The sequence below is a fragment of the Manis pentadactyla genome, chromosome 13 (genome assembly GCF_030020395.1).
Source record: "Manis pentadactyla isolate mManPen7 chromosome 13, mManPen7.hap1, whole genome shotgun sequence".
NCBI classification, from domain to species: Eukaryota; Metazoa; Chordata; class Mammalia; order Pholidota; family Manidae; genus Manis; species Manis pentadactyla.
Window position 1 is genome coordinate 69,402,795 of NC_080031.1, and position 24,469 is coordinate 69,427,263.

A 24,469-nucleotide genomic window follows, 5' to 3' on the forward strand; every position below is an offset into this window, starting at 1 on the left:
CATACATATTAATTTCACATTACTGTAATAACAGTGGTTATGTTGGCAAAGAACAGATGAGAATGGCAGGCAGGCTGGAAAAACCAAGCCATGTTTAACCTCAGGGAAACCTAGCTGGCAAACCACATAAGAAAGCTGGGCCAGAAGAAACATGCATCTTATAAAAATTCTCAGATCCCAACTCTTCTGAAAAAGAGGTGCCTTACTGCTGTCAAATCTGGCACACCAAGGAATTCAGGGTAGTCCTATGCGAGTTTGCTTTCCCTGCTGTACCGCACCTTACATCACACATTTCTGAATCCCTAAAGGTCAAGCAATAGCCAGCTATGCCACATATAAAATTTCAATAGGAAAAGATTTTGGAAGCTATCTGGAAATATATTTTCAAAGACTGTACTCCTGAATACTAAAGATACTTTTGTCCAAATGCTTGAACAAAAAGAGAAATACCTGCTTTCTAATTTTTATCTAATCAAAAATGTCAATATGCCAGCTTCCTTAACTTAAAAATAGTTTCAAAATTCAAAAATTCAATTCTATACTGCTGCCAAAGTAAAGGGATTGCATTGTGACACAGAAAGACACAGACACCATATACATTATCATACACTTGAGAGGCAAGATGATGAGGTTAATAACACAAGATCAGTTATACATATCACTTTCCCAATGAACACTCCAGTTATAAATGATATGAACATAAAAATAACTAAAATGTTACTTGTTAAGGAAATAATTAAGGAAAAATAAGAAACATGAACTTACCAGTTTAATTGCCACATAATCATTTGTGTATAAATTTTTACCTTGAAAAGAAAAAAAAAAGTCAGACATCTACCAGTGATTAATTTTTTAAACATATATTATGTAAAACTGTATTCTAGGCAAAAGTAATCTTTTAAAACCATAATACATTTAAATGAAGCATAGGCATTTGCTTCCAACTATTCATGGAAAACCTCAATGACAAGGAAATACTAAATTTATGATCAGCTCAATGACATATTTAGTATTTCACTAGACTCAGAGTAGAAAGTGATAGTAATAAATACTTTCTCCCATTTACAAAAGTAGAAAGACCCTTATTTTGTTGGAATATTGTACACAACTCAGAATATAATAAATCAAACACACACTAAACTAAATTTCAAAACTAGAATTCCTACATAAATAAAAGACAACTACAAAAAATCCTCTCCTAATTTCCACCTCATTTTGAACCCTTCATTATTATGGGATGTAATCACATTAGGGCTCATAAGAAATCTAGTAAATGAATCAAATACATAGAAAAAAATCTGGAATACATAAAAAATGAAACAAAATAAGAAAAGTATTATTGAATAATTAGCTCTGACAAACAAGTTAAGTAGTTTAAGGAGAAAAAAGGCTATTAGCATGTCACCTTATAACCAAATTAAATTCTAGATATTTTTAAAATTATGTATCTAAAATGATATACAATCCCTAAAATAAAAACAAATGTTTTATCAGCCCACTATACTATGGAGAAAGAAGCCTTTCTGAGAATTTTTAAAAATTGGAAAAAGATTAAATGTCAGATTTTATACAGATTTGATTGTATAAAATACTTTAAAATTCTTTATGCTGAAAAATATATATTCATACATACACAAGAAAAAATAGTCACAGAACAACAAGTTTACAGATTCCATAGAACCAAAATACACCAAATGCCTCTAGAAGTACTGTTTTTGTTAGCCTTTACATGGTCAAAGGTCTATTTTTAGGTCACAGCAGGAAGCACTAAAACAGTAAGGTATCACCTTTTTCTGACTATTAGAGATTTTGCTAAACTGTACAGATTACATTTATGAACATGAACAATGATTAAACAATACTAACAATGTATTTTTGTCACCTAACATAGGCATAGCCTAATACAGTTGATTTTTTATCAATATTTGTTAAAAGTGTGAACCAAAAATGATACACAAAGTATATGCTTGTGTGTATAATTTGAGTGAGAGGGAAGGGGTGTAAGTGTAGAGGGAATCCAGTTAAGAGAAGACTCCAAAGACACTGGTTCCAGTAAACCGACATTTTAGTCCAATTTCAAAAGACATTTCCAACAGGGCTTTTGCCATCCAGAACTTGAAAAGATGGTTTTACCAATTTTGTGACATCAGAGTGGTAATTATTATAGAAAACTATGTACTACAGAAACTAATAACATATTTATAGCAGGAACTACAAGTTACCCACCAGCACCCATGCTCCCCCCTCTATAATAATAGAATGCCAGAATTTTTAAATGGTTGCCCAGACAGGGACTACATTTCCATCCTCTCTTGCAGCTTGGTGTAGCCATGTGATTAAAGTTCTGGATGGGAGTGGACATGAGGTGTATCACCTCCACTTCCAAGAATGGATGCATGCTCTCCTGGGTCTTTTTCTTCTTCTCGCTGGCTGGGAGATGGCAACAACTGGAACAATCACCTTACACACAGAGACTGAAGCCATATATTGAGGATGCAGTGGTACCCTGACAGCCCTGGGTACTCTCCCTCTGCTTTGTTATGTGAAAGCAAAACAAATAATTTTGCTTAACACCATTATATTCTAGGATCTCTCTGTGATAGCATCATGTCTATTCTTTATTATTACATTTTTCAGATAAGTTTTATAATAAACTTCAGTTAGTAATTAGAAAATCAGCAAACATGAAGATGATCAATCTACTCAAATCTGTACATTTGATATTTATTTGAAAGAAGGCCTTCAATAGAACAATTCCTAAATATAAACAATAAATAAGAAGAGTTATAACCTATCATGAAATAAGAAGAGAAGAAACAAAAATAAAAGAAGTTATGGAAACTCTTGTGGTATGTCAAAAGTCACATCTCATTTCAGACATGGTAATTCATAAAGCAATATATAACACCCTTGTTCTGTACTCCTTTATGTAATGGTCAGTCAGATGTGACAGCAAGAGGGAACAACAAAAGAGGCTCAGAAAAACAAAGTTTATTATACCCACAAGTCCTAGAGAGGGGGTTCACAGGGAAAGCATGATGTGTGGGTCGGGTGGTAGAAGACAGGAGCTAGAGGAGAGCAGAGGCCATGGCCTTTAGTGGGGTTTCCTCAGGAAGGTAAGGGCAAGGCAGGGTAGGGCAAATAGGACTGGCTAATTTGAATAAGTCTGGTAGAGAGTAACTCTGGTGGCCTTTGGGCTATGTGGGTGATCTCTAGTTGTCCTGTAAGTGGCCATGGGATGATTAACGAAGAGGAAGACTGCCTCCCGGTATGTTTGAGCCCAACAAAGGAGATATGGCTCTGGATTGGTTAGTTTGCAGATCACAGACATGCTCCTAAATGAGTCATTTGCTATCTGTAAGAACTGGCTAGTACCTGGAGGTAACTCTTTCTCCAGCCAGAAAGGTTTTAAGTTGTCCAAACATCATAATATACAAAAAAATAAAAACTATATATAATACAACCCTGTATTTTAGCTAGCAATGTTTGGTCTCATTCAGTGCCTGTTAAAAACATTTCTAGGGATTTTGGTCAATTGTCTAAGCTAGAAATACACCTACTAAATGCAGAATAAGAGCCTTACCACCAAAACATATAAAGATAAAATAAAACCAAAATTACATCAATTCATTAATACTACAATTAAAAAACAGATGAAAATGATAGCAAGTACATTTACTCAAATTTAATTTCAGATTACTATTTAAAATGTTTACCTATTATTTTAATCTCTCAAGGCCAATTTTTTTATTTCCAACTTAAAAAAAAAATAATTTTCTGTGAGAGTAGTTTCAACAGTAGATAATACTCTCTCTGCTTGAGGCATCTGAAAATGGCAGGGAAGAAGAGGGCATCAGGAGTTACTTTGGAGATGTAAGTCCTTTTTAGTGTCCAAGAGGTCCCAAGTTCTAAACACCATGCAATGTGTGGGGCAGTCTTCCATAAAAAAACTACTGTCCAGCCCAAAGCACCAATAGCATCTTTGTTGAAAATCACTTACCTATAACATGTATACCTTATATTCTTTGCTACTCAATACTAACCACAAAAAATTTAGTGCCAGGATTCAACTGCTCAAGATGTGTCTATTAATGTGGTTTTAAAAAAAAGTACTAGATGAATCCTCACCAACTTTTAACATTAGCATGTTTACCCAGCTATAGAAAGAATGATGCTTACTACAACTTTTACTATACAGAGAATCATTTTTACCATACAGAGAAATCTTTTGGGGCCTTAAACACAGGAGTAAAAAAAAAAAATTTTATTTTGAAGTCTATCAATAAAAAGGAGTAAGATGATTAAATTAACTCTACAAGTATAGACGTTGTTTATAAGTATACATAAAACAGATAAATACATAGATACAGATAATACATATTTAAATAAATAGATGTATACAAATACACAATAAATACCTTAGATTAGATACAGATAGGTAGATGATTGATTGACAAATGGACAGACTAATAAGTCACCTTATTCCTATTCTTGCTTATTCACAAATTGCAAAAGAAAGAGGTATCTATCTAACTGCTTTTCCAGTATAAAGCACATATAGTTTCAGTATATTATAGTTTCTCATGTTGCCCTGGTTAAAATGGCCTACTAGATTTTGTATACAAACACACACACACACACACATATATATATATGGGGATATATGTATATATATATACACACACACACACACATACACACACACCCATATATATATGTAGTTGTTTTGAAATAAATTATATGAAACCAAAAATGATCAAAGTACTATATAGCACTATAATCATATACACAGAGAGAGTGCAATAGATATGGTACAAATAAATGTAGCTATGACATAATATATAGCTACACAGAGAATTTATATAAATAAATGTAAATAAATATACATGCAACATGCCATAATTTTAATTTTAAAAAACAACAAATATCTTGATATCATCTTTCAAAGGATCAGAACAATCAATGTTTCCCTAAAGTATGCAGGTACAGTGCTGGTCCTTTTACATTATCATCTAAAAGAATCCTCACAATAATCCAGATGTGGAAATAATCCCATTTTAAAGTTGAGGAATTTGAGGTCTCAAGTATTTAAATGCAAAGGCAGGGATAATTTTTATATTTTTCCAATGCATTACTAGTGTCTAATCATGCCTCACACATGATAGGTATGCACTAAATTCTGAGTGGCTGGCTGGACAGATGATGCTCAAAGTTAGACAAATAAATAATCAGGCTTGTTTCAAAATCAGAAACAGTTTAAGAATTTCACAATATCTAATTCAATGTCCTCCAAAAAATAAACATAAAATATTCACCCTTTCAAATATTTGAGTCTTTACTCAAATACAAAAAAGTCTGACAGTCATGAAAAAGCTGTAATGTCATATTACAGCTATGTACAAAGTATGTCATTGCTACTTATTGGCTTGCTTCATTCAAAGAGTTAATGCACATTAACTACTACATAAAACTGTAATAAAATGGAGTAACTACAAATTAAGGTGTTGTACAAGATGAAAAGGAAAGGTAGAGTAGGAAAACATACAATTGGGTTCATTTCTAAAAATCAGGGTTGGATCTAAGGAAGGATCTAAGGAAAGATCTAAGGATCTTGTGAAGCAGTTTTTCCCTTTTTACTTTTAAAGTTTCCAATCTTGGTGGTTCATTGACCAAGCCTTCACAGTACCTAATACTGACTTCTACATAACCATGCTGCCCCCTTCTTGTTTCACTTCTGTGAAGAAAGCCACAACTCTACTACACTAGGAATTAAAAACCTAGAGTTTGGTCCTGATTCTGTCATTAAATTGCTACATGACATTTGGCAAGTGACCTTCCCTTACTGAGTTTCAATTGCCTTAAATGTGAGTTAGGAGTTTTAATTAGACCAATGTTTCTCAAAGTTGCCTATCAAAAGAACAAACCAAGTTAGTACTTTGTGTCCCTTGTGAAGAATATGGATGCCAAAGCCTACTCTGACTATAACTTGGGGAGTGGGGAATGGAATTTAGAACAATGCAAATTTAACTGATTTTTATACTAATTGAGTATATTACTTGACTTTAAGCCATACATTTTTCCCTAAAGTAATCAGTTACTAAATGTTTTCAAATCTGAAAAAGCCTAAATATCATTCCTAAAGAATACACTGCAAAGGCTTTCCTAACACGTATTTCAGCCTGTTGGGTTTTTTAACTTAGTATCTTGTTTCTCATATTCTAGGCAGTTAATCTCATGTAAACAGACATACTAGGGAATTTCTTACAAAGAAAATACAATACATAAGAAATTTCCAACACCTATATTCTTTATGATTACCACAGCAACAATTACGTCATTTTCATTAGAAAGTATCTTTCATTTAAAAAAAAAAGGCTTCCAACATAATGGAATAAACAAAATAGTCTTACCTAATCGTAATTCTCCAAAATTGCCACATCCAATTTTTTTTCCAACTCTAAAGTTAGGTCCAACCATTAAAACTCCAGAGGATGAAGACCCAGTTCCTCGAGTGTTGTGTCCCGACCGACCACTAGGTCGTGCCATTCTATCATCTGATTTGTCCTTGTCTTTCTTTTTATTATCCATATCAAGTTTGCGGTACTCCACTTTGAATTCTTTAATCAAGACAAGCACACTGAAATAGGGTATTGTGAGAATAGGTACATCACTAGGTCAACTGTACCAGGTGGGTAATGTTAACATTCAAATTGCGGTAGGTAGTCAATTAACTGGTGCGTGTTCATCCCATTCGTAAAATCTTTCTCAGTTGTCTTTTCAACAAAACATGTCTTCAAAATTATCTTTTCAATGATGTGAGCTGGTATTGATAGAGAGCTAGAATATTAAGAAAAGAAAATTAGTCATCTTAGATAATTAAAAAACAAGTGTTTGGGAAATTAATAACAACGAAAGTTTAGGCAAAGGATTACTGCTATTTGTTGATGCCCGCTGAAACCAAGTAACATTAGACTCTTAAATTAACCATTACCCTTTATTCCTATACTTTGGTACCAAAGAAAACATGAAAACAAAGATCATCAAGAATTTGGTTACTTCTTAAAAATAAGTAACAAAAATGCATTGTGTGTTTCATTAAGCCAATATATATTCACTAACCTAGACCTTCCAACTTAAAATCATTTCAATTTTAAAAAGGAAAAAACAAAAATTTCCAGTCAGTTTAAGATACTCTATTTAAATAAAAAGAGAATATATTCTGCAAATTAGTATAACATCTTAAGAAATATCTTCCATATGTTCATACACTTAGTAATTTTCAAACTCTTTTCAAACATACATTCTCATTTGATTACCATTTATTCAAATGTTTATTACTCATTAACTTTTTTACATGGGAATGTAGCTCAGAAGTTATAATATGAAAAAGATGCTCAGTATCCATCAAGGAAAACAATTAATTCTTATGTAACATTTTAACTAGGCCTTAAAAAATAAATGTAATTCCACAATCTCACTTATGAAGTGGAGAAGGTAGGTTTCAAACTTCCTAATATACAGACAAAAAAACTTAAAGCTCAAAAAAATTTTCAAGACTTTTTAAGAAGTCTACCCCATTCATCATCTCTAGCATTTCAACCATCAAACATACCTCAATTCTGTGATAAGTCTGCAATAAAAAATAATCCTCCTATTGTTGTTTGAACAATCAGTGGATTCCTATTCTTTACAACTAAAGAACATTTGACTTCAAAAGATAGTCATTAATAAAGAAACTATGACCAAAATATCCAAGACTTCCAATTTCTACTTCTGAAACTGATTATATAATGCAATCACCAGGGTTGAAACAAATGGTATTTTCTGATGGATTTCCAGCAAATCCCCCAAATATGCAATTAGTTCTAACACCAAATGTATTTACAAAGTTTACTATATTTGCCATACTCTTATGTTGCAGATGAAACTTTAAGCATGTTTGGTATATATAAAACTGAATGTTTAATCCATTTCCACAGTTTAATACAGTAACTGACACTGAACCTCTTCTCCTACTCTAAGTAACTATAAAAATGGACAAAACATAAGAAGCACCAGTTTTCAGGCATCAGATAACAGGCAGTGCAGACTGTGATCCTTGAGAAAAGAGAAACGCATGAATACCACCTTCACGCAAGCCCTCTGGCTAGGGACAATTTTCTGACTACAGCACAGGAAGGTGAAATTCAGGAAGTACAGAGTGATTGACCATTGATTAGAGTTTGGGACTGTTGAAATAAGTGGAATTTGTAGGACATGGTACTGAAGTTGAGGTAGTTGTGCAGTGTTGTGGGTAGAGTGTGGTAGGACAGAAAGCTGGGCTACACACATGTGAGCGGGGTAATATCCTGAAATACCTAGCAAACAATGCTACTGTGGAGTTAAAGGAACAATGGAGATACTAAAGGCTGCACAATGCTGGCAGATCTTAAAGTTCCTTTCTTGTCATAGTGGAAGAACCTCATTTCTATCCTAGGAATTCAGCTGAACCACCATAAGACCAGGTCTTAAGAATAGGACCACATCCTAGAGTAAGGACTACTGTAGACCAGCCCAACTAAAGCCTAAAATCAAGCCCAGAATGGATGAACAAGAGCTCCAATTAAATTAATTGCACTCCAGAACAAAACTCAACATAACTTAAAAGGACAAAAACCTAAACTCTCAACAATGTTAAATTCAAAATGTGCACCATACACTTAAAAATTACCAGACAGGCAAATAAGTAGTAAATGTGACCCACAGCCAGGAAACAAAGCTGTCAAAGGAAATAAGACTTCAATATGATCTTGATACTGGAATTAGAAGAAAGGACATTAAAACTACTAAATAGCTGTTAAAGTCCTATTAAATCAAAGAAAGAAAATGGGGCAGAAAAAAATATTTCAGTAAATAATGGTTGAAAATTTCCAAATTCAGTAAGATTAACCTACAAATTGAAGAAATTCAACAATCTCATAAGAGATAAATACAAAGAATACTGAACTGAGGTATACTGTAGTCAAGTCCTAAAATCCAAAAATTAAGAAAAAATTTTGAAAGCCAACAGAGAAAAACTGCACAACAGATGGGGGAACTTCAAACTTCCTATCAGAAACAATAGAGGCCCAAAAGAAAAAAGGAAGATATTTTCAAAGCAACAAAAGCAGTAAGAAAAACTTTCAACCCAGGATTCTACATTCAATAAAATGATTCTTTAAAACTGAAAGTGAAAGAAAGCCATTTTCAGATGATGGAAAGCTAAGAATAGGTCATCTGGACTACAAGAAATACTTTCTTAGACAGTCCATTAGGCTGAAATAAATTGAATGATACTAGATGGAAATGTGAAACTTCAAGAAGAAATGAAAAGCACCAGAAATCAGAAATGAATGGATATTCTTTTCCTTTTAAAAGATAAATACTGCTTAAGGCAAAAATAATTAGTGATATTTACAACATATGGAGAAGTAAATTATAGATCACAAATGGCAGGGGAGGTGGTAAATAGAATTACACCATTTTAAGAGTCTTGTATTTGTGAAGAATGACATGGTTCAATATTAATTCTAAGTAGCCAATGACAAGAATGAATATTGTAATAACTAGACCAAACACTAAAAGTTAAATTAATTGCAATAGAAATAGGTAAAAACCTAAGAAACAAAATAGAATAATAAACTTTTAGCTACAACAAGACGAGAAACAAAAGACAAATGAGACAAAAAGAAAATTGGCAAAAATAACTGAAAAACACATAAATATGAAAATAGGACATATTCTCCCCATAAAAAGAAAAAATTGGCAAACTATATGAAAAAGGGAGATCCAACTATATGTTGTTTATTTTAAAAAACCTTTAAATACAAGACACAGATAGACTGAAAGTAAAAGAATAGAAAAAGATGTACTATGCAAACAGCAAGTATAAGAAAGTGTTGGAAGCTACATCATCATCATACAAAGCAAATGTCAAAACAAAAGAATATCTCCAGTTATAGAGGTAACTTTCATAATGACAAAAATACCAATTCAACAGAAAGTCATAAAAATCACATATGTGTATGTGTGTGTGTGTGTGTGTGTGTGTGTGTGTATAATCATATATATATATATATATATATATGATTTAGAAGTTTTATTTTAAAGGGCCCTTTTAATAATACTTTTTCTACTTAAAAGGAATTTTCCTTTTGCAATCTTTAGTGTTATTTTCAATACATAGCTTTTTGTTTATGTTGAATCAAATACCCAAAACACATTCTACATGTAGTAAGAATTTAAATAATACAGAAAAAGTAAAAACACCCACAGAGGGATGCCCATACCCTTTGTTCCTTATTTGCCCTACTCAGAAGTAACCATTACTTTCAGTTTGTTGTTTATGCTGCAGACCTTTTTGGTAATCTCTGTGCATGCACATACTTATGTGCAGCAATATGAGCATGCATATACTTATGTATAACAATATTTGTAGGTGTGCTTGCTTGTTTTACAGAAGAACTTCAGGTGAAGCCCCTAAAGAACCAAAATTGCCCCATAACAGAAACAGCGTTTGAAAGTGTATCATACACTGAAGGACTGCTTTTTCCCTTTCTCACACCTCCACCCCACATGACCCCTAGAGGACTAAGGGCCACCAGCACAATGAATAGCGGGAACAAAGAGTCAAGAGACAGACAGACCCAAATCCCTTCCCAGTTGGAGTTCTAGAGCCAAGAGCCATGTCTACAACTGGGAGGTGGAGGGATAGAAAGAAGTGATGAATTAGCTTTAAAATTGAACTTCAGAAGGGGCGGAATGGCGGCGTGAGTAGAGTAGCGGAAATCTCTTCCCAAAACCACATTATCTATGAAAATATAACAAAGACAACCCTTCCTACAATAAAGACCAGAGGACACAGGACAATATCCAGACCACATCCGCACCTGAGAGAACCCAGTGCCTCGTGAAGGGGGTAAGACACAAGCCCCGGCGCAGAGGGAGCCAAATGCCCATCCCTGCAACTCCCGGCAGGAGAAAAATAGGCAGAGCGGGAGGGAGACGGAGACCAGGACTGCCGAACACACAGCCCCAGCCATCCGGGCCAGAGTGCAGACACAGTACGTGCCCAGGGGGACCTGGATACTAGGAAAACAGGGCAGCAAGAACAGTGAGCGGGCACCGGAGACCTGGCGCCGGAGGACACCGGAAAACCGAGTGACCACTTTTTTTTTTTTTTTTTTTTTTTTGCTGTTTTGTTTTGGCGAGTGCTTTTTGGAAGTCGTAAAGGGATAGGGACCCCAATACTAGGGAAACGGCAGCAAGACTGGTGAGCAGATGCCTGAGGCTGGCACTGGAGAATAAAGAAAAACGAGTGGCCACCTTCTTTTTTTTAATTAAAAATTTTTTTTTTTGGTGGTCGTTTTGTTTTCGCGTGTGCTTTTTGGAAGTCTTAAAGGGGCAGGGCGGGACACTTAATCCAGAGGTAGGGAATCCGGGATCTCTGGGCACCATAAAACCCTGGGCTGCAGGGAGCAGGGAGGCCCCTTACAGAGATAAATAGCCTCCCAGCAGCTCCTGCTCCAACGCAACTCCACCACTTTGGAGTAGCTGCCCAAGCCAGGCCACGCCCACAGCAACAGCGGAGATAAACTCCACAGCAGCCAGGCAGGAAGCAGAAACCCTCTCTGCGTGCAGCTGCGCAGCACAAGCCACTAGAGGTCGCTGTTCGCCCAGGAGAGGAGGGCCACAAACCAACAAGGAAGGAAGTTCTTCCAGCCGTCACTCGTCCCAGCTCTGCAGACTATTCCTATCTCCATGAAAAGACAAAGCTACAGGCAGACAAAGATCACAGAGACAACACCAGAGGAGACAGACCTAACCAGTCTTTCTGAAAAAGAATTCAAAATAAGAATCATAAACATGCTGACAGAGATGCAGAGAAATACGCAAGAGAAATGGGATGAAGTCCGGAGGGAGATCACAGATGCAGGAAAGGAGATTACAGAAATGAAACAAACTCTGGAAGGGTTTATAAGCAGAATGGATAGGATGCAAGAGGCCATTGATGGAATTGAAACCAGAGAACAGGAACGCATAGAAGCTGACATAGAGAGAGACAAAAGGATCTCCAGGAATGAAACAATGTTAAGAGAACTGTGTGACCAATCCAAAAGGAACAATACCTGTATTATAGGGGTTCCAGAAAAAGAAGAGAGAGGAAAAGAGATGGAAAGTATCTTAGAAGAAATAATTGCTGAAAACTTCCCCAAACTGGGGGAGGAAATAATCGAACAGACCACGGAAATACACAGAACCCCTAACAGAAAGGACCCAAGGAGGACAACACCAAGACACATAATAATTAAAATGGCAAAGATCAAGGACAAGGAAAGAGTTTTAAAGGCCACTAGAGAGGAAAAGGTCACCTATAAAGGAAAACCCATCAGGCTAACATCAGACTTCTAGACAGAAACCCTACAGGCCAGAAGAGAATGGCATGATATATTTAATACAATGAAACAGAAGGGCCTTGAACCAAGGATACTGTATCCAGCACGACTATCATTCAAATATGACAGTGGGATTAAACAATTCCAGGACAAACAAAAGCTGAGGGAAATTGCTTTCCACAAACCACCTCTACAGAACATCTTACAGGCACTGCTCTAGATGGGAGAACTCCTAGAAAGAGCACAGGACAAAACACCCAACATATGAAGAATCAAGGAGGAGGAATAAGAAGGGAGAGAAGAAAAGAATCTCCAGACAGTGTATATAACAGCTCAATAAGCGAGCTAAGTTAGGCAGTAAGATACTAAAGAGGCTAACATTGAACCTTTGGTAACCATGAATTTAAAGCCTGCAATGGCAATAAGTACATATCTTTCAATAGTCACCCTAAATGTAAATTGACTGAATGCACCAATCAAAAGACACAGAGTAATAGAATGGATAAAAAAGCAAGACCCATCTATATGCTGCTTACAAGAAACTCACCTCAAACCCAAAGACATGTACAGACTAAAAGTCAAGGGATGGAAAAACATATTTCAAGCAAACAACAGTGAGAAGAAAGCAGGGGTTGCAGTACTAATATCAGACAAAATAGACTTCAAAACAAAGAAAGTAACAAGAGATAAAGAAGGACACTACATAATGATAAAGGGCTCAGTCCAACAAGAGGATATAACCATTCTAAATATATATGCACCCAACACAGGAGCACCAGCATATGTGAAACAAATACTAACAGAACTAAAGGGGGAAATAGACTGCAATGCATTCATTCTAGGAGACTTCAACACACCACTCACCCCAAAGGATAGATCCACCGGGCAGAAAATAAGTAAGGACACGGAAGCACTGAACAACACAGTAGAGCACATGGAACTAATAGACATCTATAGAACTCTACATCCAAAAGCAACAGGATATACATTCTTCTCAAGTACACATGGAACATTCTCCAGAATAGACCACATACTAGGCCACAAAAAGAGCCTAAGTAGATTCCAAAAGATTGAAATCCTACCAACCAACTTTTCAGACCACAAAGGCATAAAACTATAAATAAACTGTACAAAAAAAGCAAAGAGGCTCACAAACACATGTAGGCTTAACAACACGCTCCTATATAATCAATGGATCAATGACCAAATCAAAATGGAGATCCAGCAATATATGAAAACAAATGACAACAACAACACTAAGCCACAACTTCTGTGGGACACAGCAAAAGCAGTCTTAAGAGGAAAGTATATAGCAATCCAAGCATATTTAAAAAAGGAAGAGCAATCCCAAATGAATGGTCTAATGTCACAATTATCGAAATTGGAAAAAGAAGAACGGATGAGGCCTAAGGTCAGCAGAAGGAGGGACATAATAAAGATCAGAGAAGAAATAAATAAAATTGAGAAGAATAAAACAATAGCAAAAATCAATGAAACCAAGAGCTGGTTCTTCGAGAAAATAAACAAAATAGATAAGCCTCTAGCCAGACTTATTAAGAAGAAAAGAGAGTCAACACAAATCAACAGTACAGGAACGAGAAAGGAAAAATCACGACGGACCCCACAGAAATACAAAGAATTATTAGAGAATACTAAGAAAACCTATATGCTAACAAGCTGGGAAACCTAGGAGAAATGGACAACTTCCTAGAAAAATACAACCTTCCAAGACTGACCCAGAAAGAAACAGAAAATCTAAACAGATCAATTACCAGCAACAAAATTGAAGCGGTAATCAAAAACTACCAAAGAACAAAACCCCCGGGCCAGATGGATTTACCTCGGAATTTTATCAGACATACAGGGAAAACATAATACCCATTCTCCTTAAAGTTTTCCAAAAAATAGAGGAGGAGGGGATACTCCCAAACTCATTCTATGAAGCTAACATCACCCTAATAACAAAACCAGGCAAAGACCCCACCAAAAAAGAAAACTACAGACCAATATCCCTGATGAACATAGATGCAAAAATACTCAACAAAATATTAGCAAACCGAATTCAAAAATACATCAAAAGGACCATACACCATGACCAAGTGGGATTCATCCCAGGGACACAAGGATGGTATAACGTTCTCAAGTCCATCAACATCATCCACCACATCAAAAAAAGAAAGACAAAAACCACATGATCATCTCCATAGATGCTGAAAAAGCATTTGACAAAGTTCAACATCCATTCATGATAAAAACTCTCAGCAAAATGGGAATAGAGGGCAAGTACCTCAACATAATAAAGGCGATCTATGATAAACCCACAGCCAACATTATATTGAACAGCGAGAAGCTGAAAGCATTTCCGCTGAGATCGGCAACTAGACAGGGATGCCCACTCTCCCCACTGTAATTTAACGTAGTACTGGAGGTCCTAGCCACGGCAATCAGACAAAACAAAGAAATACAAGGAATCCAGATCGGTAAAGAAGAAGTTAAACTGTCACTATTTGCAGATGACATGATACTGTACATAAAAAACCCTAAAGACTCCACCCCAAAACTACTAGAACTGATATCCAAATACAGCAAAGTTGCAGGATACAAAATCAACACACAGAAATCTGTGGCTTTCCTATACACTAATAATGAACCAACAGAAAGAGAAATCGGGAAAACAACTCCATTCACAATTGCATCAAAAAAATAAAATACCTAGGAATAAACCTAACCAAAGAAGTGAAAGACTTATACTCTGAAAACTACAAGTCACTCTTAAGAGAAATTAAAGGGGACACAAACAGATGGAAACTCATCCCATGCTTGTGGCTAGGAAGAATTAATATCGTCAAAATGGCCATCCTGCCCAAAGCAATATACAGATTTGATGCAATCCCTATGAAACTACCAGCAACATTCTTCAATGAACTGGAACAAATAATTCAAAAATTCATATGGAAACACAACAGACCCTGAATAGCCAAAGCAATCCTGAGAAAGAAGAATAAAGTAGGGGGGATCTCACTCCCCAACTTCAAGCTCTACTATAAAGCCATAATAATCAAGACAATTTAGTACTGGCACAAGAGCAGAGCCACAGACCAATGGAACAGACTAGAGAATCCAGACATTAACCCAGACATATATGGTAAATTAATATTTGATAAAGGAGCCATGGACATACAATGGCAAAATGACAGTCTCTTCAATAGATGGTGCTGGCAAAACTGGACAGCTACATGTAGGAGAATGAAACTGGACCATTGTCTAACCCCATATACAAAAGAAAACTCAAAATGGATCAAAGACCTGAATGTAAGTCATGAAACCATTAAACTCTTGGAAGAAAACATAGGCAAAAACCTCTTGACATAAACATGAGTGACATCTTCTTGAACATATCTCCCCGGGCAAGGAAAACAACAGCAAAAATGAGTAAGTGGGACTATATTAAGCTGAAAAGCTTCTGTACAGCAAAAGACACCATCAGTAGAACAAAAAGGAACCCTACAGTATGGGAGAATATATTTGAAAATGACACATCCGATAAAGGCTTGACGTCCAGAATATACAAAGAGCTCACACGCCTCAACAAACAAAAAACAAATAACCCAATTAAAAAATGGGCAGAGGAACTGAACAGACAGTTCTCCAAAAAAGAAATACAGATGGCCAACAGACACATGAAAAGGTGCTCCACATCGCTAATTTTCAGAGAAATGCAAACTAAAACTACAATGAGGTATCACCTCACACCAGTAAGGATGGCTGCCATCCAAAAGACAAACAACAACAAATGTTGGCGAGGCTGTGGAGAAAGGGGAACCCTCCTACACTGCTGGTGGGAATGTAAATTAGTTCAACCACTGTGGAAAGCAGTACGGAGGTACATCAAAATGCTCAAAACAGACATACCATTTGACCCAGGAATTCCACTCCTAGGAATTTACCCTAAGGACGCAGCAATCAAGTATGAGAAAGATCAGTGCACCCCTATGTTTATCGCAGCACTATTTACAATAGCCAAGAATTGGAAGCAACCTAAATGTCCATCAATAGATGAATGGATAAAGAAGATGTGGTACATATACACAATGGAATACTAATCAGCCATTAGAAAAGGGCAAATCCAACCATTTGCAGCAACATGGATGGAGCTGGAGGGTGTTATGCTCAGTGAAACAAGCCAAGAGGAGAAAGAGAAATACCAAATGATTTGACTTATCTGTGGAATATAAGAACAAAGGAAAAACTGAAGGAACAAAACAGCAGCAGAATCACAGAACTCAAGAATGGACTAACAGGTACCAAAGGGAAAGGGACTGGGGAGGATGGGTGGGTAGGGAGGGATAAAGGGGGGGAGAAGTAGGGGGGTATTAAGATTAGCATGCATGGGGGGGTAGGAGAAAAGGGAGGGCTGTACAACACAGAGAAGGCAAGTAGTGATTCTACAACATTTTGCTATGCTGATGGACAGTGACTGTAAAGGGGTTTATAGGGGAGACCTGGTATAGGGGAGAGCCTAGTAAACATGATATTCGTCATGTAAGTGTAGATTAGTGATACCAAAAACAAAACAAAACAAAACAAAAAAACAAAAAAAAGAAAAAAACAAAGGGGCAGTTCCTGTGTGGTAACCTCCAATGAGTTCTACACAAGGGTATAAAGGGCATATAAAAGTGTAGGCAAAGGGTCTGTTTGTGTTTATACAGAGGATCAAAGCCTAATTGGGCTACCCCGAAAATGGACTAAGATACGATATGAAAAAGAACTTCCAACATCTGCACTCTCTGGAAGACTCATGCCAGAAGATGATCATCAAAAAACCCCAACAAAGATCCACGCGCTGCTACAGCTGTAGATGCACTCATCCCACCGGTTCCTGGACTTGCCATGGGAATGAGGAAGGAGATATCTAAGCTGGCCTGTGCATACAGTAAAACAACAAATTTGACTGGATCTATACTGTTGGAACTCAACCAAGAATTTGGAGAAGTGCAAATTTTAGCGCTCCAAAGTCTTACAACTACAGACTATTTACTGTTAAAAGAACATATGGCATGTGAACAGTCCCCAGGAATGGGTTGTTCTAATTTATCTGAATTCTCTCAGACTGTTCAAGTTCAGTTGGACAATATCCACCATATCATAGATAAGTTTTCACAAATGCCTAAGGTGCCTAACTGGTTTTCTTGGTTTCACTGGAGACGGCTGGTAATTAAAGGTATGCTTTGGTTATGTAACTATACTCCTATTATGTTAATGTGTGTGCGCAATTTAAGTAGTAGCTTAAAACCTATATATGCTGAAATTACTCTACAAGAAGATATGTCAAAGAAATAATCCATCTTCCCATGTTTTCTCCCGCCTGCTACTTCTATAGCTTTTCTTCTTCCTTCCTAATTACAACCCTTAAATAGAATTCGTGCCTCATATCAAATTTACCGAGTATCATAATTCTTCCAAGTGGTAAAGATACCTCAAGACAAATGCTGGGCATAGAAGCCACAGGGCATAAATATGCAAAGAAGTAAAAAGCTAACCTTTTCAAACAATAAGGCTTCCCTCTCACTTACCAACTTCACATTTCCCTGTATGGCCCCAGAAGATGACTGGTTAGCCAGAGACAGGTAAGATTCCTCAAGGGAGGAACAACCTAAGACAGGCACAGTCGCAGGGGGGCCATCAGGTGAGAAATTGGGGATAAACAGAGGTGAGGCTTAGAAACCCCCCCCCCCGTTCTGAGAGAAATCTTCTGCATACGTGGATGTTTTAGTGCCCTTGTCTAGCTTGGATTAACACAGAGTCTACAGGCACACACCTGATCATCTACATTTGCTCTCTTACAACACTAAACTATGTTTTCTACCTTTATCTTGTATCTACCTACCACTTCAGCATTTTATTAAAAATAATAATAATAAAGAGAGAAATGTGGTATCCACATATAAATCAAGTATAAAAACCAAATGAGTATTCATATTTGAACTGACTGTTTAGAGTTCATAATGCATGAGCAAAACCGAAAGTTTCTGTGATGACTGACCTTGTACTGTTCACTATGTAACTTATTCATTATGTAAGAATTTGTTCTACATGTAAGAACTTGTTTGTTATGCCTCAGAAGATTGGAGACTGATGAAAATTAGGCTTGGGGTGGATTAATGATTGTGCATTGAGCATTGACTCCCCTATACAGAATTTTATTGTCGTTAACAACCATTTGATCAATAAATATGAGAGATGCCCTCACAAAAAAAAAAAAAAAAAAAAAAAAAAGGACAGACTTCCAATGGTAAAATAAATAAGTAACCAGGATGTAATGTATAGCATAAGGAATATAGTCAAGATATTGTAACAGCTTGGTAGGGTGATAGCTGGAATCTAGAATTATGTATATAAATGTTCTACCACTGTGTTGTACACTTGAAACTAATGTAATGTAATACTGTGCGTCAACTACCCTTCAATAAAAAATAATTATTTAAAAAATAAATAAATAAATAAGCCTTCTGCATCTTGCTGCACTGATGGACAGTGACTGCACTGGGGTATGGGTGGGGACTTGATAATACAGGTAAATGTAGTAACCACATCGTTTTTTCATGTGAAACCTTCATAAGAGTGTATATCAATCATACCTTAATTTAAAAAAAAATCCTTCTGCCCTCGGGCTCTGTGCGGAGTCCAGCCCCGCCCCACAGATGGAGCGATGCCGACTGAGGCGGACTGGCTCAGTAGAGGGGGTAGGGGAGATGGCAGCGGCCGTTCCACAGCGGGCCTGGACCGTTTGTTGCGCAGCGAGCAGCTACCCAACAAGGACATTATCAAGTTTATTCAGGACCACGGTTCAGATTCATTTCTTGCAGAACATAAGTTAGCAGGAAACATTAAAAACGTGGCCAAGACAGTTAATAAGGACCATTTGGTTACAGCCTATAACCATCTTTTTTAAAGCAAGCGTTTCAAGGGTACTGAAAGTGTAAGTAAAGTGGATGAGCAGGTAAAAAATGTGAAGCTTAATGAGGATAAACCCAAAGAGACCAAGTCCGAAAAGACTCTGGATGAGAGTCCACCGAAATACACAAAATCTGTTCTTAAAAAAGGAGATAAAACCAACTTTCTCCAAAAGGGAGATGTTGTTCACTGCTGGTATACAGGAACACTACAGGATAGGACTGTTTTTGGTACTAATATTCAAACAAGGTCAAAGAAGAAAAATGCCAAGCCTTTAAGTTTTACAATTGGAATAGGCAAAGTTATCAGAGGATGGGATGAAGCACTCTTGACTCTGAGTAAAGGAGAAAAGGATCGACTGGAGATTGAACCAGAATGGGCTTATGGAAAGGACAGCCTGATGCCAAAATTCCACCAAATGCAAAACTCATTTTTGAAGGGGAATTAGTGGACATTGATTGAAACAGCAATGCTTTAGATATAACGATAGCAACAATAAAACAGGCTTTGAAGAAACTTATGTAACTAAATTAAAGCTGGTTATTATTATAAGGGAAGAATCAACTAGAAAATTCAAGGAGTTAAAATTTGTTTACTTGATCCTGCACTATTAAGAAATGTAATCTGTCATAAATCCCTGAAGTTTAAAATACTTTACTGAAACTGTTAAAATTTTGGTTAAGGAGAACTCATTTTCCTTTTACCTCATGTTGTAAACTAATAGGGTCAATAAAAATGTACCCAGTATCTTGAAAAAATAAAAATAAGCCTTCTCTGGAAAAAAAAAAAAAAAAAAAGTGTAGGCAAAGGGTCTGTTTGTGTTTATACAGAGGATCAAAGCTTAATTGGGCTACCCCGAAAATGGACTAAGATACGATATGAAAAAGAACTTCCAACATCAGCACTCTCTGGAAGACTCATGCCAGAAGATGATCATCAAAAAACCCCAACAAAGATCCATGCACTGCTACAGCTGTAGATGCACTCATCCCACCGGCTCCTGGACTTGCCATGGGAATGAAGGAGATATCTAAGCTGGCCTGTGCATACAGTAAAACAACAAATTTGACTGGATCTATACTGTTGGAACTCAACCAAGAATTAGGAGAAGTGCAAATTGTAGTGCTCCAAAATCTTACAACTACAGACTATTTACTGTTAAAAGAACATAAGGGATGTGAACATTCCCCAGGAATGGGTTGTTTTAATTTGTCTGATTTCTCTCAGACTGTTCAAGTTCAGTTGGACAATATCCACCATATCATAGATAAGTTTTCACAAATGCCTAAGGTGCCTAACTGGTTTTCTTGGTTTCACTGGAGATGGCTGGTAATTACGGATATGCTTTGGTTATGTAACTATACTCCTATTATGTTAATATGTGTGCGCAATTTAAGTAGTAGCTTAAAACCTATATATGCTGAAATTACTCTACAAGAAGATATGTCAAAGAAATAATCCATCTTCCCATGTTTTCTCCCGCCTGCTACTTCTATAGCTTTTCTTCTTCCTTCCTAATTACAACCCTTAAATAGAATTCGTGCCTCATATCAAATTTACCGAGTATCATAATTCTTCCAAGTGGTAAAGATACCTCAAGACAAATGCTGGGCATAGAAGCCACAGGGCATAGATATGCAAAGAAGTAAAAAGCTAACCTTTTCAAACAATAAGGCTTCCCTCTCACTTACCAACTTCACATTTCCCTGTATGGCCCCGGAAGATGACTGGTTAGCCAGAGACGGGTAAGATTCCTCAAGGGAGGAACAACCTAAGACAGGCACAGTCGCAGGGGGGCCATCAGGTGAGAAATTGGGGATAAACAGAGGTGAGGCTTAGAAACCCCCCCCCCCGTTCTGAGAGAAATCTTCTGCATACGTGGATGTTTTAGTGCCCTTGTCTAGCTTGGATTAACACAGAGTCTACAGGCACACACCTGATCATCTACATTTGCTCTCTTACAACACTAAACTATGTTTTCTACCTTTATCTTGTATCTACCTACCACTTCAGCATTTTATTAAAAATAATAATAATAAAGAGAGAAATGTGGTATCCACATATAAATTAAGTATAAAAATCAAATGAATATTCATATTTGAACTGACTGTTTATAGTTCATAATGCATGAGCAAAACCGAAAGTTTCTGTGATGGCTGCCCTTGTACTGTTCACTATGTAACTTATTCACTATGTAAGAAATTGTTCTCCATGTAAGAGCTTGTTATTTATGCCTCAGAAGATCGAGACTGACGAAAATTAGGCTTGGGGTCGATTAATGATTGTGCCTTGAGCATTGACTCTCCTATACAGAATTTTATTGTTGTTAACAACCATTTGATCAATAAATATGAGAGATGCCCTCACAAAAAAAAAAAAAAGTACACACTTCCAATGGTAAAATAAATAAGTAACCGGGATGTAATGTATAGCATAAGGAATATAGTCAAGATATTGTAACAGCTTTGTATGGTGATAGCTGGTACCTAGAATTGTCATGTATATAAATGTTGAATCACTATGTTGTACAACTGAAACTAATGTAATGTAATACTGTGTGTCAACTACCCTTCAATAAAAAATGATTATCTACAAAAAAAAAAAAAAAAAATCGAACTTCAAAAATGAAACGGATGTTTTTTCCATGGACAAAACTGAACTTACTCTTATAAATATGTAGGATGAAATCAATGGAAACTGACGAGGATATCATCTATGAGTGGAGAAGAGAGAATAATCAAAGTGTGTATATATGTAACACTGGTGAATGAGAAATGAAACTGTTTACTATTTTATTTCATCCAGTTCACCACATTCAGGAAACTGTTCATCAACCTCTAATAATAAATAAGTTTCAGTTTTCAAAAATATTTTTAACACATTAAGGTTCTTAATTAAAATATTTTCTTATTAAGAATCTCAAATAGTGCTAATACTTTCCTATCATATAGCACCTATCAAACAGTATTAAAATTGCCTACGAGTTTGTCTACAGCCATGGTCAGCAAACTCCAGCCTGTAGGCTAAATCCACCCTGTTGCCTACTCTGTACAGTCTGCAGACTAAGAATGGTCTATACATTTTTACAAGGTCGGGGGAAAATATTAAAATAATATTTTGTGGCACATTAAAATTATATGAAATTCAAATTTTAGTGTTCATAAATACATTTTAGAAGGATGAATCCATGCTAATTCATTTACATATTTTTATGGCTGCTTCATGCTAAAAGAGCTAAGGAGTTGAGAGAGACCATATGTAGGACTCTTATAACCATTTGACACTGCTGCCCAGGGCACCACAAATTGCAGAAGTAACTGTCAGGTTTTAAGGCATAATGAGTGTGGATTATCTATGTCAAATTAGATTACAAAGCACTGTGTTTATTATATAATGACACTACTCTAAAGAATACAGTATACTTGGACATGACCAAAAGTATTAGTTTTTTCTATTGCTGTGTAACAGATTGCCAAAAACTTAGCAGCTTATACCAATACACATTTATTAGTTCACAGTTTTTGTGGATCACATGTCTGGGCATGGCTCAATTTAGTTGCTCAGGGTTTCTCAGGCTTCATTCAAGGTATCAGTGAAGCTGCATTCTCATCTGGAGGCTCAAGTGGAAAAAATTCTCCTCCAAACTCCTTCACTTTGTAGGCAGAATTCACATCCCTGCAGTGTACTGAGGGCCCCAGCTTTTTGCTGGTTCTCAAATGGAGGCCACTCTCAGGTCCTACTGGGTGCCTAGAGTTCCTAAAAGCTGTCTGTAGTTCCTTGCTACATGCCTTCTGCAACATAACCACTTACTTCTTCAAGCCCTCAAGAATCTTTAGCTCCAATCTTCTAAGTTTATATAAGGTAACATAACCTTCTCTCATACCTAAGTTCCAATCTTCACATTGTGCTCCAATAGACCAGTTTTCCCAGGTCTTGGGATCCTCACTATCTGCTTCCAGACCTCTTTGATGCTGCCTGCCTGTCTATGTATTACAGAGTATAAGACTACAAAAAGGAAGTCTTGGAATCCCAACTAGCTGTGAAGCCTTGGGCAAGGCTTAACTGTCTAAGCTTTTTTAAATAATTGTAAAATAAGAGGATTAGACCAGGAGATTTGTGAGGATATTCCTATATTATAGACAGTATTATAATTGCCTGTTTTATTTGTATTGTATTGCCTGTTGAATAAAGAATTCTCATTCTAGGTAACTTTGGGATCTCTGAATACTGTCAAAGGCATCTAGGACAGTCAACAGATACTGTAGATTAATAAGTGGGTTCTTTCTCTCTCTAAACATTTATAGGTTTTAACTGTATGATTCTTACCTAAAGCTCTCCCCGTTACATATCACCAGACCTCCAAACATCAGGCTCTTCACTCAATGCACATTGCTGACCCTCACACATGCCAACCAACATGCTACAAGTGTTCCCAAGAATTTCCTGGATGGGATGGCATTCCCTTGCCTGAATTATTCTGCTAATACTGTCTGCATGTCTACCTTCATATTGACTCAACTAACACTAAAGCAGTTCTGAAAACTGCTTTCTTTTCAGTTTTATTTCAGAATAAAAGATATTCTTTTAGCTATAGCTAATACCAGTAGACCACAAGTCACAAATCCAAATGCCAAATAAGTGAGGCAGAGAACATAAATAAGTAAATCAAGAGGAATGTAAGACAATAAAGAATATTGGGGTCTATGGCAAACTGGAGAGCATATACCCCATTTAAAAGTAGCAGCTATTACTCAGCTATAAACAACTGTTGTCATTCAGGAATACTAGATGTTGAAATTTTAAGAAAATCCAGAAACCTGGATTTTTATGTAAAATCTCTCTTGTTGCCATTTGCTGAGCACTTACTATGCTAATTATGTTAAATAGATTAACTCAACCCATTCTCACCACTGTTAAGGTATATTACAATCCCTATTTTTAGCAATAAGGAAACTAAAATTTACAGAAATTACACCACTTCACCAGCATCATAAAGTTACTAAGTAGCACAGTAAGAATATGATGACACAGACTTGGATTCCTGAGTTCATATTCATACCACTTCACCTCTATCATTACACTTGTTAACTCTCTGACCTCCC

The 24,469-nt window shown here is 36.4% G+C and overlaps 1 protein-coding gene and 1 pseudogene across 11 annotated transcripts in view; one reads left to right on the forward strand and one right to left on the reverse strand.

Annotated features, from left to right (window-relative positions):
- CSNK1G3 (casein kinase 1 gamma 3) overlaps positions 1 to 24,469 on the reverse strand; it is a 127,971-nt gene that overhangs the window by 72,329 nt on the left and 31,173 nt on the right. For all 11 annotated transcript variants that reach the window (XM_036903181.2, XM_036903178.2, XM_036903179.2 and 8 more), the window contains exons 2-3: positions 6,411 to 6,837; positions 766 to 806 (exon numbers count right to left, since the gene is read on the reverse strand). In XM_036903181.2, coding sequence (XP_036759076.1) covers positions 766 to 806; positions 6,411 to 6,588 — 219 coding nt within the window. In that variant the 5' untranslated portion in view covers positions 6,589 to 6,837. The remainder of the gene's footprint in view (positions 1 to 765; positions 807 to 6,410; positions 6,838 to 24,469) is intronic.
- Positions 19,014 to 20,098, forward strand: LOC118921420 (peptidyl-prolyl cis-trans isomerase FKBP3-like; annotated as a pseudogene).